Source organism: Diorhabda sublineata, chromosome 10 (assembly GCF_026230105.1).
Source record: "Diorhabda sublineata isolate icDioSubl1.1 chromosome 10, icDioSubl1.1, whole genome shotgun sequence".
Lineage (NCBI taxonomy): Eukaryota > Metazoa > Arthropoda > Insecta > Coleoptera > Chrysomelidae > Diorhabda > Diorhabda sublineata.
The window spans coordinates 14,079,269-14,098,320 of NC_079483.1; the positions used below are offsets into that span (position 1 = coordinate 14,079,269).

Here is a 19,052-nt window from a genome sequence, read left to right on the forward strand (position 1 = left end):
AGGTTGAATACGATTCCCATATCGCAGGTCAGAGCGAAGTTGGAGAATGACGCAGTAGTAGATTTGATCGTTATTTGATATGCAGAATGCACATAATTTTGACGTTATATTTTCATTTGGCACGTTGAAATATTCACACAAGGATTTTTGTATCTATAGGAACTGTTTTCTAGAAAAGAAAGTCGTACTTTACTACATATGCCCAGAATATATTGTTGACTTCCACGTATCTTTACATGGCTTAACGATTCCTCAAATACTCACATCTATACATAAAATACTAAAATTTTTCCGACTTCTCGTTTCGTCTATCTTCTTTTCCTTTTTGGAACAAAAATAGCCCTATAGCGCAAATTGGGACACGTATAGCACCACAGCACGTAGTTTGTTTTACAAGATTGAATACATTGACGCAAATTGACGACGCAGCGCGACCTGTCTCGACACGCGTGAGCTCACAGATGTACTTGACTCACAAATTACATGAACATGAATCTACTAGCATTATTATGGAAAAAACTATACTACATAAAAATATTAATCATATAAAGCCTCCGAAATCGGTTGTGCAATCACGAACTCATAGGTTTCTTCAGTCTAACTTCGAAATGTAAGAATTAATTACCGATAATAAAACTCGAGATCACCACGCCAAAAAATCTGTCTAAAAAAACACGTTAGATATTATAGTTCGACTTACAAATCCTCTCAGGCTTAACTTCAAAAACTTTATCCGAGAATATCCAAGAAGTGATCTACGGGACAAAAGTATGACGGTACTTCACAACAACCGGCTAAAGTACTTCTCATCTTTTCCTGAATTGTTAAGTAGAGAGAAACTATGACAATAATAAGTTTCAAGTAGACACACTAAACTTATACACAGTTAGTTTAATGTCATAATATATATCTATAAATAATTCGTTTTGAAGTGTAACCTTAAAAAAACACTGAACTGCACCACAAAGATCAAAAGAATTTCTCAAAGCTATCAACCTTTACCACAAAATGTAGTTCGATCGTTTTGTAATTAATTACATAATTTTTACAACATTTGTTCCTTTGCATAATCCTTCCTCACCTTCCCATTGAAGTTTGGAATCGTTTTATCCATTAAATACATTATAATGAGAACCCTACAGACTTCATTTTTTTAGGGATCTTAAGCTTGGTTGATTCAACCAAATTGTATAAAAGAAACAAACGGCAGAATCTGGAAATACTCTTCAGAGAGATTCAGAAAATGCATAGAAGTGAAATTTGATCAGATAAAACATTTAATGTACCATTTTTAGTTTTTGGTTTCAGCTTTTTTGCTAATTATGTATCGTGACATCTTAATTGCTCTTTTATGTATTTTGGTAGCTCATATACAAGGTGTTTAAAATCTAGGATAGGTAGAAAACTGAAAAATAATTGAGGTGACATTTTCGTAACATCATCGATATTCAAAATAAAGAGCGTTGAGAAAAAATAATGTATATACATTTTTTACGATGTTGCCGAAACTATTGGCAACATTGTAATTAAATTTTATATAAATATGTGTAGGAAGCTAATACATGCCATGAATTTTTTTATAGAGGACGCTGTATAGTATCAAGTACTATTGAACATAACTTTTTTGAAGGTTGGATTTTACGATTTCTTTTTCTTTCGACTACAAAGTTTGGTCCTATCTTGAAGAAAAAGTTTATGCTACAGATTGACTTCCCGTCAAGAATTGGAAGATAGAATTGAGCGTCACTTCAATTTAATGCTTACTTATGCATGATTTCTAACCTTTTAGTAAATTGGTGGATTCTTCAGAAAAAAAATAGATTTGTGTATTCGTGATAACGAAAGAATTTAAGTTATGGTCTTAGTCCGTAATTAATTACTTTTTTCCAGCATCAGTTAAAATTCACGATCTTCAAAATATTCCAAAATCGGTATACAGTCTCCAGTTTTACCATGGGTGCCTCTATAGTGTAAAATTGAATGATGTCTAAGTTCAGTGGAAATAAATAAAATGTTCAATACTACTTGGTATGAACCATGAACCTAGCGCCCTCAATTATTTTCCAGTTTTACAGCCACCTTAGTGACGGTGTCACATTTTTTGCAACACTATTTCAAAGAGTAAGGCAATATGAATTTTTAATAGATTTGCTTTCCACAATTATTATTCGGTTACACACAAAATTGTTTTATCTCGATGATATAGATTTCCATATTCTGCACTAGGTCCTATTTTGGTTCTTCTGTTTATAAACAAAATCGCTTATCTATATCAGTGGTCAAATATGTCTGTTTGCAGACGAGACGACACTAGTTTCTCTTGGCGCAACCCGGCACTTCATAGGATCATATCTAGTGACCTAATCACCCTTAAATCATGGTGCGATTCTAATCTTCTGTGTCAACCTCTCTAAAACTAAAGTTTCATCGTATAAAAATACATGGCAGCTTTTTTCATTAAATAACACAACCATTGACGTCGTCGAATTTGTAAAATTCTTAGGACTGTTGTGGACGATTTCTTAAAATGGGAGTTACCTATTGCCGCCTTATTTAAAAAATTAAGTTCCTCCTGTTTTGCGCTAAGATCAGTTTCCAAAGAACTGAACTTATCCATCCCCTTAACAGTCTATTATGCCCTTATTGAGTGGCATTTTCGATATGACCTTCCCTTCTACTTGTGGTGCGACTCAATTTGAGCGAATCTTCAAACTACAAAAGACTCGGACTTAACATCAGGGCTCACTGCAGGGACTTTTTTAAAATATTAAAAATTCTTACCCTTCCTTTCTCATTCATCTTCGAATCCGTTTGTATAATTGGTAAGCACGTTTCTCCAATTTCAGAAAGATCGTTGCACGGCTATCTACTTAGGTACGCGGAGCACGACCTTTAACTACGTACTCCACATTCAGAATTAGTTAAGGGCTCAATATTTTACAATGCAAAAAAATGTACAATCAATTGAAATCAAAACGATATTATCATAATAATATTTAATTCCGGGCATGCTGCATACTGGTTTAATTTTGCTATGTACTTATATACTAATTATTACCTATAAATTTTTTACTCACGGTGGTTTTTTTCTGTATATTGAAATTTTATTCTATTTGTATCTTTATTTAGTTATTTTGATTTTTCTCCAATTAAAACCAATTTAACATACAACACTTCATAACCTGAATACTCATATTATTATTTTGTATTGAATTTAATACCGACTTCTAAAGTCGGCTATGCTACATCCTCAACTGAACTCGCTTGCGAAAAAGCATGCCAGTGAACTAGCATGGGTGAATCTCAAATCTCTTACTGGCACGTCAGAATGAGCCTTTAATTTCCAAAGGGTACAGTTTGTTTTATTTTAGAATAATATAATAATAACCTTTTATCAGTTATCGGAAATTCAATTTATCTATTTTTAATTTATTCATAAATGCCCTCATTTTTGTAATTTGTACGCAAATGTATTTATATTTTGATATGGATCTCATAATGAGTATTTATTTGTTAACAAAATCCAAACTTAATTACTTTCAACTGTATACTTATATCCATATAATTTTCTATTTAATTTAAGCAATTATCGATATGACATTCAATAACGTTCAGTAAACAAAAACTGAGTCATCAATGCACGTATTTTGAACGATTCCAAGAAAAGCTGCATTACACAATGTATCAAGTTACTTGATGTTTGTTCGTGGGTATCAATTATATTTAGAGATAGAATTTTCACGTCGTCCCTTATCATTTAAATGGTTATTTTAATAATAGATAAGAGTATACGATTTGATTTCAATTTGTCAGAGGCATTCGGTTCGTCACGTGATTTTTGGAGTAAATCCATTATAGAGGGAGTAGAGTTGAACTATACCATCACTTTATATAATCATCAGTGACTCAGTTAAAAAATGCGGGTGTGTAAGACTGGAGATTGTAATCAGCGGCGACTCGTACGTAAATTATGCAGTAAGGAAAATTATATTTTTCTTCAACTGTCATTTTTAACAACTGTCGATAGTGTTAAAGGAAATGTTTATAAAGTAACGTATTAATAATATATTATTCAATGAGCGAGTAATGAAGGTTATTACTCATGAATTGTGATTCATCCGGATGAGAGATAGCTATTAGTCGCGACGAGATTACTATACTTTTTCTATAACTGTCAGGAAAAATATATTATTAATTTTTATTTACGTGATAATCATAATTAATCGTGATAGTACTAAGGTTATTAAAAGTAGCAGGTGGATTTTCTTTACCAGTCACATTACAATACTTCCAAAATTTTTCTTCCTTGCTCTAACTTGATGATTAACGAAATAAACGACCCGTGTAAAGTGCGTGATCCTTTTTGTGGAAGAAACTATTAAAAATCCTGTGAATATTGAAATAATAATTAACCGAGAACGAAGAAGTGTTAATGATCGCGTTTTTTAAAAGTTAGTTGTAACTTAAATTGAAAACTCCATTGAAACTTCAAATGCTTATGTGACCAATTTACCTCTCGCAAGATTTTCGAAAATTATGCCAGCTTACCCGAGTAGAAAATAGAGATCTTAACCTTTATGACGCATTTTGATTTTTTGAAAACGAAGTAGTTTTCCAAGAGTTATAGCAGTTTCCATGTGCACCTGGAACGTAAATTGGTTTGAATTCGCACTGGCGGGAATTCTCGAGTGGATGCTCCGGCTTTTTTGTAAAACATTTTGTGCTCTACATTTTTTGTTTGTGCAGTTTTTTTTTGAATACTTCTTAGTTTTTTTGAGTTACAAGTTCCAAAATTTCGAAAACCCGTGCCCGTAATTTTTTTAACAGCTGCTTATTCAGTAACCGAAAACCTCTGAGTATATAGAAGCGCCCAATTTAATTTCGGGTTTAATCCTATTTTACCTGTAGTAAGCTCTAGTCTCTTCAAATGTTGCTATTCTAAAATATAGAGGTAGTCTACTGCTTTATGAACGTAGGAATGTCTCCATTGGAGAATATTAATTCTGTCCAAAATTTCTCCACTGATTTGGAAATCATTTATATTTCGATCGAATTTTATTTGGAATTCTATGCTGAATTCAGCGCATCCATTTTTTAAACTCGTTTGAGACGTTCTGTGATATTCCTTCTCGTAAAGCTCTGACCAAGTTTTATTAGTTAGGTTGGAATATTTAAAAAATAATGAGTGATGCGATAATTTTTGTGGGGTGTATATTTTTATAATATTCCGGTAACTAACTACACTTGAAGATTTTTATATTTCGGTAACTCTCTACACGTAAATATTTTTATATCTCAGTAACCAACCAAACAATTTTTTTTCTCCCTTTCTATAGTTTTTTTAACGATCGTAATTTTTTTACAGTCGCGTTTTACATGTGTATGTTTTTGATTGATTGATTATTAACATAAACACAGTTAAAAACTTTTTGAATTGTTTTATCAATTATTAGAACAATCGAGTAAAATCTAGACTCATTTGATGTTTAAAACTGAGCATTTTCTAGATCGTTACAAGATAAACCGATATGCTGAATTATCAGCTCAAATTTGTAACGCCCGCGCATGACGTCACGCTGGAATCAGAATGTTTTCTTGTCCATTAAGATTAGTTTGAAGCTGTATGTATTTAATAGGTTTTTGTATATGGGATATTTTTTTGTGCTTATTATATTTTCTATTATGGGATCATAATGCCGTCGCTACATGCAAAAACACTAACTGAAATACCAACGAAACAGGTATTAAATAATGATTTCCAAAAAAAAAAAAGACTTGGGGAAGCAGTGGATAAGACCCAGTGATCGAGACGATGAAATTAATTTAAAATATGGTAAGTGAATGTTGAAAATCACAAAATACCACACACAATTCCTATTTTTTTTCTAATAATTACCCCTTATTTATGTGTTATTTATTTTAGCACATGTTTGTTCCATCAATTTCGAAGAGGGTTGTTCCATATGCAAAGTGTCTAGTTTTAAAACATTGTTTATCCTATATACAATTCGCTAAGAGAAATATATAAAAAATACCCTAAATAAGAAAAAAAATTATTAAATGGATTAATTTCATAATTTTGCTAATCATACATTGAATAGTCTCTTATTTCACGGAACAGACAGGAAATTCTATTCCTTGTAAAACGCACGCGGCCTAAGAACGCGGAATTTAACTGGTAAATTCAATACCCATATAAATAATACATGTATAGACATGTTTTTGCATCAAATATTACTTTTTTAATCAAAATAAAACATTATAACATTTAAACATTATTCTTCACATTTTAATTCCAACGTGACGTCACATTGTGCCAGAAATCACGCGTGTATGTGTATTTTGGAATGTTATGCAACATTTTATATACAATATCATTTGGAACGATTTTTAACTAATTTTAAATATTTTAATTTGGAACTTTTTAGAATAATCTAATCTCCATTTACTTACTATCTGGACTTTATATCGATAACGTTTATATGTATTCAAATTGGGTTTGTAGTTGAAAAATTTTATTAACTTGAAAATAAACTATTAATTCACAATTTTTCGATTTTCTGTAGTTACGATCGATCATGTATTGTTTTTTCAGGTGGTAACTGCACCTCCAGCATCTGCCAACGCAACAACATATTCAGCTGCACCACCAACGTTGTTAGAAACATATGCGTCTCCTCAACCTGCTCTAGTAGAGGGTTATCAACCGCCGCCGCCTTCACATTATTACCCTCCTCCAGCTGCATTTGGGCCTCCAGCGCCCACTTGTTATTCGCACCCTTCTTCCAGAGCGATTCCATATATTAGTAAGTAGGCTTCAATATGTTGGTTGTACATGTCAAATTGAATTTTCAATCAGCTTGATACGTCAAACAAATCAAGTTTTACTTTTTTATATGAGGTTTGGGTATTAAAAACCACTCTGAATTTTATTTATTCGTCACTTAATTTCATTTGTTCAGCAATTACTTTCATATTACTATCTTTATAAATGGGACAGAGTAAAACAATCTTGTGGTCCTTCCAGAACTAATACAGGATTAAGTAATATTTAAACATTATCGTGAAAAATTTTTTTTTCTGTTTTTATCTATTTTCTACTGTAACGGAATTAAAAATTGAGTTATAACATTAGTCAGACACGTGAGCTGATGTGCTTATGAACGTTATCAACGTTTTAAATATTTTTGAACTTTGAAAGATTTAATACAATAGTACGAATACGAAGAATGCATTAAACAAAGTAAAGTACACACAAAGTATATATTATTTACTCACATAATTTATTTATACACTAACACTAAATACATTGAACGATACACTAAATTATCCAATAAGGCTTGAACTGAACTATAAACTAACTTACTACTTAATTAATTATATGTAACATACTAATATATTTAAATACACCGTTTACTTATCTATCTCGATGTGTTCGGGATGACATCAGATTATTTACTGACTACTATGGCTCGTTTATACACTCTTAATCATATCAAGAATGTTCGAAATATCTAATTTGCCGTAAACAAATGAAAACACCTTCTTAGAAATTCTATAAAACGGCCACAACATACTGTAAATAAGATTTTAAAACAGTATATAAAGATATTGCCGCCATTTATAAAAAACATAATCTAAAGGTCCGTCTGGGAATTGTACCTTCCGCATCCGCCAAACTTTAGGTTCTATTAGCATAGTAGAACAGAAACAGCTTCATGGTCTTCATCAGTGGACGAGTTCGTAACATTCATCTTTTCAACATAAAGAAATTTAAATAACGTGTAACAACTGGTAAGTCTTATAAAAAATTAATGTCACTGAATAAAACTATTTTCGATAACGATTGTCTAAATTTATACAAATTGCTGGAAATAATAAAAAAGATTTAGCAATAATAATTGTTATGAATGGAACAAAATTCATGTTCATGCTCAACCCTCAACTGTAGTATGTGTTGCAGTTGATGGTTTGATTTGATTTTCTTTTTCATTGTCCTAAACTAGCAGCTAGAGGGCCGAGAACAAAATAAACTAAGAAAAAAAAACGGGAATACGGATGGAAACAACATAGATCTGAATAAAAAGGAGCTTGCACTTTATACAAGGCGGGTAGAAATATGTTCTATTTTATTCTTTCTGTACCCCAAATAAAAATACGAATTTCCACCGAATGGACACTGCAGGGCACTAAAAATATGATTATGAATAGACAGTTTTTAAACTTTGCACATAAAAAGCAAAGTTAATAATATATAACCAGAAATTTATTGCAATTTACTCAGTTATCTCAATTTGGCCATTAATTATAGAGAACAAAACTTACGGAAATTTTAAACTCTTTGAGTTGAGTGGGAGATCAACTGCAAATTAATTTTTATTAACTTGACTACTGCTCAACAATGATTAATTAACGAATTGAGATATTTGACGAAATATGTTAAGAGTCGGATTGACGTGTGTGTGAAAGATTTATGAATAAACTTTAACAACATATACTTGCATATACAAATTTATATATTTTATAGGGTGTATCTCCATTATTAGTACTCAAGGTATTCCGGGTCGTGATGCAAAATTTCGGGACTGTGTAGACGACGTGAAAATAATACGGTGACATGAAAAAAAATTTTCTCGTACGACCCGTCGTGTCTGAGTTATAGACCTTTGAAGTTTCGAAATCAAAACTTATATTTAAGTATCTTTTCTAAATTATACATTCGAACATTATGAAATTTTGATGGATGATTATATATGTCTAAATAGTGCGTTTGACAGAATAAATGGTTAACAATCCGTAACTTTTACAGGAACAATCTGTACATTCTAAAGATAGCAAAAATGAATATTTCAAACGATTTTGTAACAAAAAGGTTGGTTCTCTTTGTTTAACTCGATAAAATTTATGGTTCAGGAGATATGAAGATTTTTAGATCGTTGTAGGTGCCTATGAAACCGTTCGCCATCAAGAGACGTAAATTGTAATTATTTATTGAAAATCCTTAATTTTGTTGGAAAATTATTGTTTACTGATGAAGCTGGTTTTACACGAGAAGGTTTTATCAATTTCCATAATTTACATTTATGGGCAGATGAAAATCCTCACAGTACAATTCAAATAAAGAATAGGCAGGAATAGTGGGTAATAATTTAGTAGGTCCAAATTTTTTTGATACTAAACTGAATGGTCAACGATACATAGAATTTCTTATAAATGATTTCCCACCCATGTTATGTGATATTGCTCTAAACAGAAACATGTGGTTTACGCAAGATGGAGCCTCTCCCCATTTTCTGAATGATGTAAAAAATCATCTTAATAACACTTTTCCTAATAGATGGATTAGTTGGGAGGTCCATTTACATGGCCACAACGTTCCCCTTAATTGGATTGGTAAACACAAAGAACGAAATGATCGATTGAATAAACTTTCAATTTTTCACAAAGATTTTGGGCTGCACCCTTACAAAATTCAGTTGATGTAAGAATTGAAGCCTCAGGTTACTGGTCAGAGGCTTCGTAAATCAGATAATTGAGCGCTTTCCAACCTTCACCGACATCTTATTTTCATCGTAATGGACACGTCCACAAGCAAATGAATATTTTGTCCATATGTAACAGTATATGATACTTGGATATTCCGTCAAAAACAAAAATACAGTCTAAACAATTAATTTTTTTTCTATTACAAAAGTACGTCTGCTCATTACTACACGACTCTATACTCTGATAACTTTCTTTTCCTGAACTCTCAAGGGATTTCAGACAAATAGAGTGGTGATGGTAGGTTTGTTCCAACCGAACTTTTCCAGTCCATTCGAAATTATTCTGCTTGACTGTTTTGGTACGCAAGTTCAGAAGTTACACCTTAATATTGTCGCCTCCACATTCGATATAATACATAAATTGAAATTAACTGTGTTTTCTGACGTGTGATTATAGAATTATGTTGTTCTTACTATTAATTTTCGCTCTGAATATTTATCCATTATTAAAAGATTTAAGTGATATTTATTCAAAAAATTACTCCGAATATTAAATAAGATGACAATACAACCATATAGCCCAGATGCGAAATTCATTCAGTTTTAGTCGTTTGATGTCGATTCCCGACAGTTCATGTCATTTTAGTTCAATCGGCGTCTACTTTTGTCAGATATATTCGATTCACATCAATTGAAGTCAATTGAGGTCGATTGTCACTTGATGTTGATTGATGTCCAATTGGCGTCTACTTTTGTCAGATCTTGTCGATTAACAATCTATTAAGGTCGGTTATCGCTCCATTAGGTAGATTGAGGTCGATTGTTACTTGTTATTGATTGATGCCTTATGGTATCAATTGACATGGACGATCACAAAACTATATGGAATGTTTTAAAAACTGTTCCATGATTCGTCAATTATCAGTTGTATTTGATTTTAATATAGCTCATTTCTAAGCGGTTTCCAATCAAGTTGCATCAACTTTATAGAAAGAGAACGTAAAGGTGTATCAAGGTCGAGATGGAAAATCTTTAGAAGATGGTAGCAACCATGAATTTCACTAATTGGAAAAAGAAAACGAGAATACAACGGAGTAGTCTTCTATCACTTATTTTCTCCTTCATTTTACAATTCAATCAATAGTTAATTGATAATAAATTAAAATTTATAACTTCTATAACAAGCAAGAAATTACAAAAAAAAAAAAACTGAAACTGAACCGTTGGTCATATCTATATTAAAAACACTTTACTATTAATCTAACTATTAAACTAACACTCACCATAGGTTCTTGAAATCCCTAAGTTAAGAAAACACAATTTCGGAAAAAATTATTCATGGACCCAAACTTGTGTCTTCAATTGATTTAAATGCTAAGAAGCGTCATTCAACGCATTTAACGAGATGATTCATGGAAACTGATCACTAGACCAAATCGGGACTGAAAAGTTGATTATTTTGTTTAATTTAACGAGACCGAGACGAATATTTGAAATTCTCGCCATATCTCGCAATTTAGTATCTGATATTTCCTGTTTAGTCCAGTTATTTTAGGTATATTTAGGCAAGAATATCGGAAAATCGAGACACCCAGCTATAAAGTCGTTTAAACTTGTTCATTTGACATCCTAAAACTCCTCTCAAAACTTACATATATTTCGATGTGAGCAACTTTGAAAATTGGAGTTCAAAAATAAAAAAAATCGATTTTTTTGTACATTTTTTGGAAATAACTCGTTTCCTATGGGTTTTACGCTATTTGTGTTTATTATTAATATTGTAGAGCATTAAATTCTCTACAAATTTTGTTTTACAAATTTTTTTATCCGATGAATCGTTTCTAGATAGATGGCAGAGCGCGCGTGGCTAGAATTCCGTTTGAAATCAACTGGTACTCCCGATCAAAATAATCTAAGTTTATAAATTAGTGTTAAATATATAAATATAAATAATTTCCATTTTTTATCAACAATTTCATTAAATCAAATATTTTTGGCTTAATTATTCATTTCTAATCAAGTATAAATTCATTCAATAGTACTTACCTGCCCGTGTAGTTTCAAAATCGTAGAGAGAAAAATTTTAATCATATTATCATTCAAAGCTTATTTATATTAAATCTTGAGTTGTTATTTCAATTTTCCTTCTTTTTCATCGTCGTCGTCTTCCCGCTGAATTGGACAGTTTTCTTCTTCAAATGCCGCTGCAAGTTCATCCAAATTATTATTTTGATCGGGAGTACCAGTTGATTTCTCCATATGAAAAAATTTTTCAAACAAAAGTTGTAGATAATTTAAGGATCTACAATATTGATCATAAATACAAATAGCGTAAAACACATAGGAAACGAATTATTTGAAAAAAAAATGTGCAAAAAATCGATTATTTTGTTTTTGACTCCCGATTTTTAAAGTTGCTCTCATCGAATTATATGTGAGTTTTGAGAGGAGTTTTAGGATGTCAAATGAACAAGTTTAAACGACTTTATAGCTGGGTATCTCGAACTACCTTAAATGACTGGACTAGTTGGAAAATAAGATCAAAAGACAATGTGTTACGTGACGGCTATAGAATCGTTTTGCTGCTGCCGTTATCACGAGACAACGTATATTGTCCATTGGTTCACCAAATCGTGTTACAAAGACAGTGTAATAATATGTGTAGTTCTCTATTTACTATTGTGGAACTTACAATTGGAATCGTTTCCGTTGTATAAATGGAGATTTTTAATTTGATTAAGTATTTAAATATTTACAAAATTGAAAAGATATGCGGTATAATCCAGACGAAATGTGAGTTTTCTATGAAAATTAGTTAAATAAGTCGGAAAATTATGGTTGATGGCCCATTCGACGTGAAAGGAAATTTTGGGGACGACAGAAAATGACAATTATTATAAACCGTAAAACTAATGAAAACACAGTCTTAGAATTTTGTTTGGGTGTTACTCGAAAATGAGATCAATGACTGAGAAGGTTCTTAAAGAGTAGAAAATTTGCTAAATAAGTCAGCTTTCCGAAGTTAAGATCAATTATTAATAAAATTTACGCGCTACAGAAAAAATATTATTTTAAAATTTTACGAATTGTAGTACCAAAGTCCTAGGTTTAAAAGTTATGAGGGTCTCGAAAATGTGTAAATTGAACAATAATAGGTAGAAGTTCGATATAAAAGATCAATTACATTTTGAAAGTCACTGGTGTTTATTGAAAATTCGACTAGATATCGACGAATCCTCTATACTTTTAAGAAAGCCGTTAAAGTTCTTACGACAAACTTCGGTGTATGGGTTATTTTAATTAAATTAGAATAAAATAATAGGTTCATATTTTGAAATTATCTCAACTAGACATATTATTGTATAACTTCTTTAGAAACATATGATTTTTAAGACAAAACCTGCTGTATATTTCACCGAATTTGAATTCCTTTTATTTTTTAGAAGCTTTTAATATGAGGTTTTGTTCTTTGACACCGTATGGTATGTTTATGTGAAAATCGTAAGTAACTTACATATCTGGTGGGCAACTAGGAACAGTCGTCGGTCATAGCTCAGAAACGGATTATATTACAGCTTCATAGAAAAATTACAACAAAAGTGAATTTTACATCCGCTCCTAGATGTCGTATTTGAAAATATGAAATTGAAAAAGCAGTTTTGTAAAAAAATTGCCTCAGCAAGTGTCACTTAATATAGGATATCCGAATTCTTCAAAAAATTTTGTGCATTTTTCGTTTCACAAGTTTTAGTCTACCTTTTTCATCTAAGAGGTGGTGGGAGTACGAACCTTATTATGAAAAAATGCCTGTAAGTCCGGTTCTGCTTATCCTGTTTTAATAAACTTGATGTTGTTTGAAAGAGCTTTTGTCCAGCAATACAAAATATATAAATTCTAATCAATTTAAGAAAAAGATAAAAACTTCTCGTTGCTTAATCGTTTCTCGAGAAAAAGAAAAAATAATCGACATGCGGCTTTCGCTATTTGAATGTTAATTTAGAACTACTTAAACTTTTATGATTCTATTTAAATTTATCTAGAGTAATGACAATGTCTAAAATATATGAAACAACGCCTCCTAACATTAACATTGCTCATTAAATTGCTTGAAGTTTATCAAAATAGGGTAAGCAGATCCGGACTTACAAGCATTTTTTCATAACAAGATTCCTCTGCCCCCACCTTTTATTTGAAGATAGACTAAAACTTGTGTAATGGAAAACGTACAAATTTTGTCGAAGAATTCGATTATTGCATACTAAGTTCCTATTTTTGATAAAATTTTTTAAAAGTTTTCTTTTCCAATTTTATATTTTCAAATACGCCCTTTAGTGGTGGATTTCTGTTTTCAGGGATCAGTTATATCATAATTTTTTTCCCTGAAGGTGTAATATAATCCATTTCTGATATATGGCCGTTCTTAGTTGCCCACCCGGTCCAATGTACTGGATATACTCTGTTTCGTTTTTAACATTGATATATTTTGATAGAACCAAAACTGAATATTTCGATTGTATGAAATTTCGTGACGCAATTAATCATATGTATAATGAATCTTTAAGAGAATTATAAACCGGTCTCCAGCATTGAAACATGCTGTGTATTGTATGAAACAATATATACCTACTTCAAGGCGTTTCTAAATGTATGAAAAATTTTTGACAATATATCAGGAATGTTTATATTGTTTAAAGTTGAGAATTTCAATTCAACTAAAAAATAGAATTTACTCGCTGAAATTTTCGAGCTAATATTTATCATACTTTCGACGTGGTCTTATTCAAAATAAGCGCATCCATCAACTCAGCTTCTGGTGATGAAGCTCTATTCAAGAATGATTTATTATCATTTACGACATGGTCTAACTTACGAACTTAATTAATTTTTAGCCTTTGAAATATCACCTAAGATCATTATAGGATGATGGATTTATGGAAGAGCCACTTTTAAGTGGTTGACAACGCTTTCACTACGGTGATTATACTGTTTCTGATGCCATCTGTCAAAACTGACTGAAATATTAGTTTTAATACTCATAAAAATAAAACGGTTTTTGAAAAAACGTGCACTAAACAGAATAAATTTTTTATCAAAAAATTGTTAGTTCTGTAACACGATAACAATTAGGTTATGAAAATTGCAACAATCATCAATTGAAAAAGTTGATTTTATTCAGTGGTTTTTATCATTTAAATAAAGAGAATTCGAAGATCTTTTGAAAGATATCGTTCAAAATTTTTTGACGTTACGTATACAAGAGTAGTATGGTAAAATGTATTTCCTTTGACACAAATGTCGACATATTTCAACCCTTTTTTATAAAGTCATCACCTATGCACATATTTACGGTGGGTACTTTTCTTTTTTCTACAAATGACTAAATACTGACTCAATCAAACGTTAGTTTCTTGCTCGTTTCCATACAGTACATACCTTACCGCTGATTTAATTCATTGTCTGAAAAATTTCTGACTTCAACCTGAAATTGTCAACACTTATCAATATTTGCACATGCGTTGACAGATTCTCACCAAAATTTCACCCATTTGGGACTCTTATTTTTTTTTCTATAAGTGAATCGTGAGTCGCAAAATACAAAAAAAATCAGTATCTAACTGTCAATAAATATTTATTTTTGAGAGGAAATACGCCCACACTATGACTTACACCCGAAAAATTTTTGGCAGCTAAGTTCAAACGTGGCCATATTATCTTGATTGATGATAAGCGTTCGAAGGCCAAAAACTACGGCAATCAGCGATATTATCGAAAAAGTTCGCCAAACGGCAATGAAACCTCATCCACCACTACACTCCTAAAATGAAAAAAAGGCAGACAGATGGTTTCATCAGCCGGAAAAGTGATTAGAATCATTTTTAGGATAGTAATGGTATTGTGTTCTTCAAAAAATTGAGAAAAATGATAGGGAAATATTATGCATCATAGCTTAATAAGATTAAGGGGGAAATTGCAAGAAAGCGACTGCATTTGAAGAAAAACACACCTTCTTACACCTCGGTGATTTTGCCATTGCTAAAATTGACGAATTACCATTCGAATTGATTAACCACTCACCGTATTCACCAGATTTGGCCCCTAGAGACTTACCAAATACGTAAATGCCTATTTTGAGAAGGAAGATGGCAACTATTATACCGAAGGATTAAAAAGGGTTGATCATGCTGGAAAAATGTGTAGACTTTGAAGAAGAATAGTTTGTCAAATGAAAATGGAAAATAAATGTTTTGTTTCTTTTTTAGATCTAAAACTTCTCACTCATTTTAGTCTTCTTTCTACATCAATTGATTCAAAATCATCTGCAAATCATATAAAATAATCTTTCATATAATTATGAACAATATTCCATTAGTAATTGGAGAACAGCCCAAGCCTCAAATTCGACAGCAATTCAATGACCAATGATGCAGGTGAAACGTTGAGGTTCAAAAAACTGTCTTGTTAGTAAACAATTGAACAAAACAATTTAATACCATGCCATTTTGTAATGAACAACTGGTAAATTGATCTGGAATTTTTGACACACGACATTTAGGTTGACCTAATCTTGAATAAGTCGTAGTCACAACAAATTTTTTAAAATCGAATACTCTTTAATCGTAATTCATGAGTAATAAGAAAACCCGAATCGATATATCTTCTGGAAATCAGCGAAATAAACTATGCATCTGGTCGCGTGTTTTTGCTAACGATTTAAGTGCACGCACGCGAAGTGTTGAAAACCGTAGCGAATTTCCGTTATGCGTAGCAGAATTTGCCATTTATGATCTTTATAGCGGCTAAAAAAATTACTTCACACGTAATGTATTAAATCACTAGTTATCTCCTGCCGTAATTTAAAAATAACCAAAGAAAAGACCATCTATGTTTTATACATCATCATGTTATATATATCCTGCAGGACGATAATTTTATTCCTTTATATCCTCACTCAGCAGACAATTTGCTCTTAATGAATTGGGGATGATACAGAATAACTTTCTAAGTATTGAACTGTGTACCTACAAAAAATTTTAATATCATATACCTATCACACAGATCACTCAATGTCAAATTAATTGTTTATCATAGATTTGAAGTCCTAGGGTGTCTTACCACCTTAAATAGAAATAAAGGTTGTCTTATATTGTGATGTATTATTTTCAAGGAATAGAATATTCTCTTTAGGAACCTATGAAACAACTTAACTGTCCGCAATCATTAAATCACCCCGTGTGTTTCTCAAAAAGCCACTGGATGAGAATCGACGTTACGAAAACGAATATGTACTTTTGTTGTCCACCTTGAAAAGGTTTTTCACCCAACGCTTCAACAGTAGATGGTCACTAAGAACAATAAAACAATCGAGCTCCCCTATAAGTTAGAATTACCACTAAAAGCACAACTGAAAATAGTAAGAAATCAAGTTTTGAGAGACATTAAAACCCTTCATTCCAAGAAATCGCCAAGATAAATGCAAGAGTCCTCCTTTAATTACACCAATGCGCAGTAAAGTTGATAACATCCATTCGTAATGCAATTCTGAAGTTGTGTTATTTCCATTACAATGGAAAGTAGTTCAGATTATATTAATCCCTAAACCTGGTAAACCAACCGAAGATATACCTATTATAAGCTTGTTCTCGATATCTTATATCTATAACAAGAAAAAGGTGGCGTTTGGGTAGTCCCAATTTTAAATCTCCCTTTTGTTGGATAAGTAATAGTACTAGGAAGAGATTTTCACCATTCTCTGCCTGTATAGTCACGTGCTAATTAAACTGAGTTATTAGTTCTTCCTATTAAGCGATGCTCCAAGATTTTTAACCCTAGAAAACGGACTTATTTCGTTACACGTCATTCGGAACTGTTGTAAATTTTACGACGGTAGTATAAACCCGCATTTTACGAAAAATCTTTCCAGAAAAAGTGATAGAAACTCTTTATTAGGAAATGAAAAAACAAAACATAAATAAAAAATTCAAATTCCTATTCATCAACGCTGCATTTTTTGCAAATGTAATTCAAGGTTCAAATTTGAATGTGAATCTGGTTAAAATCGAAAAGTTAAATTGAAACTATACTAATAATTTTGATATGAACTACTACAAAATTATTAATAGCTCTAAATGGCGCCAATTTGGCTAGAACGAATTTATTGGCGTGACCATCATACAAGGATCAGAAAAAAATAAATTCCATGCAACGCAATTAGATGAATTGACATAGTAGTCTTCCACTATTTTATGACATACATAAATGTTAATATTAACTAACAGAAGAATAGTGAGATCATAGTTATTTAGTATCACTATCAAGTAATAAGAAGAAACAATTTCATTAATATGGCATATATGAATAAATATATACAGGATGACAACCTAAATTATCGTATACTGTACCATTGTGAAAAAGTTTTGATTTACTATCGCTGGTTTCTTCTCCAACAGGCTTCTACTTCATTCTCTATTGTTCATATTTCCCTCTTGAACATTTTTGCATTTTTAGATGCTATCAGCTAGTTTGAGTATGTCATTTCAGATTGCTGCTTCATTCCCTACTAAAGTCCATATTTTTTGAATTGAATTCAGCTCCGTATGTCGGTAAACGTAGCTATGAAATGTCGTGTTTTGCTAGATGCTGTTTGCTCAAATATTTTTCAAAAATTTTTTGATTTTCTATTAATCTAAAAATAAACTTTTGAAGGTGAAACCAGACAAAGGCGTATAATATTTCATCTATATATATTATCTATTATCTAAACACATATATTATGTAAAAATAATATATACAGGATTCTTCGATTATTGTCGGTGGACCATTTATTATAACGATGACATATTTACCAAGAGTTGATTTTCTGAATGGTGTAGTTGTAACGACAAAAGTATTATTAATATTTCAACGTTTATTTTCGATTGACAATACAATATATATGTTCGTAATTTTCATTTGAGAATATATGTATCTCAACTCTCATACCATGAACCTAATAAGAAGAATGAATAAAAATAAAAAATATATTAAAAATTATAAGTTACAATGATGACCCATAATAAATTCAAATATTTTTGATTCGTGATTGAAGATTTTTGGCAACGTGTTATAGTTTTGTCCCAATTCTTCAGAACCTACTAGACCGTATAGACCGTAAATCATAAGTCTGTCATATAAAAACTTTGTATTATTTTAAACTTGCGTACTTATTTTGCGATTCAGGTTATTATTTGGTTTATGTTAGACTTGCCAATTAGAAAAAATGATCTTTTAATGGGTTAATAATCTATTGATGTAGAGTTGCCAGGTCGCTAAATCTAATAGCCGGACAGTCCACCCAGTTTGGCCGGACATTTGGGTAGACAGGCCGGACACCCTACATTATTGAGCATTTTGTCTCATTATTAATAGGTACGACAAAAAAATTGTATTTAAAATAAATTTCTGATCTTTACTAATCTTAACTAAGATGAAATTTTTGAAATCGTTGGTGTATTCATACTCAGCACACTGTTTACACTACCACTACACCAACACTAACAATTACACCTTCTAATGCGCGTTTCGATAACT

General features: G+C 31.4%; 1 protein-coding gene across 2 annotated transcripts in view; it reads left to right on the top strand.

The window, feature by feature from the left end:
• The window catches only part of LOC130449310 (uncharacterized), a 207,252-nt gene that overhangs the window by 161,709 nt on the left and 26,491 nt on the right, over positions 1-19,052 (top strand). For both annotated transcript variants that reach the window (XM_056787043.1, XM_056787045.1), the window contains exon 7: positions 6,596-6,806. In XM_056787043.1, the coding sequence (XP_056643021.1) occupies positions 6,596-6,806 (211 nt within the window). The remainder of the gene's footprint in view (positions 1-6,595; positions 6,807-19,052) is intronic.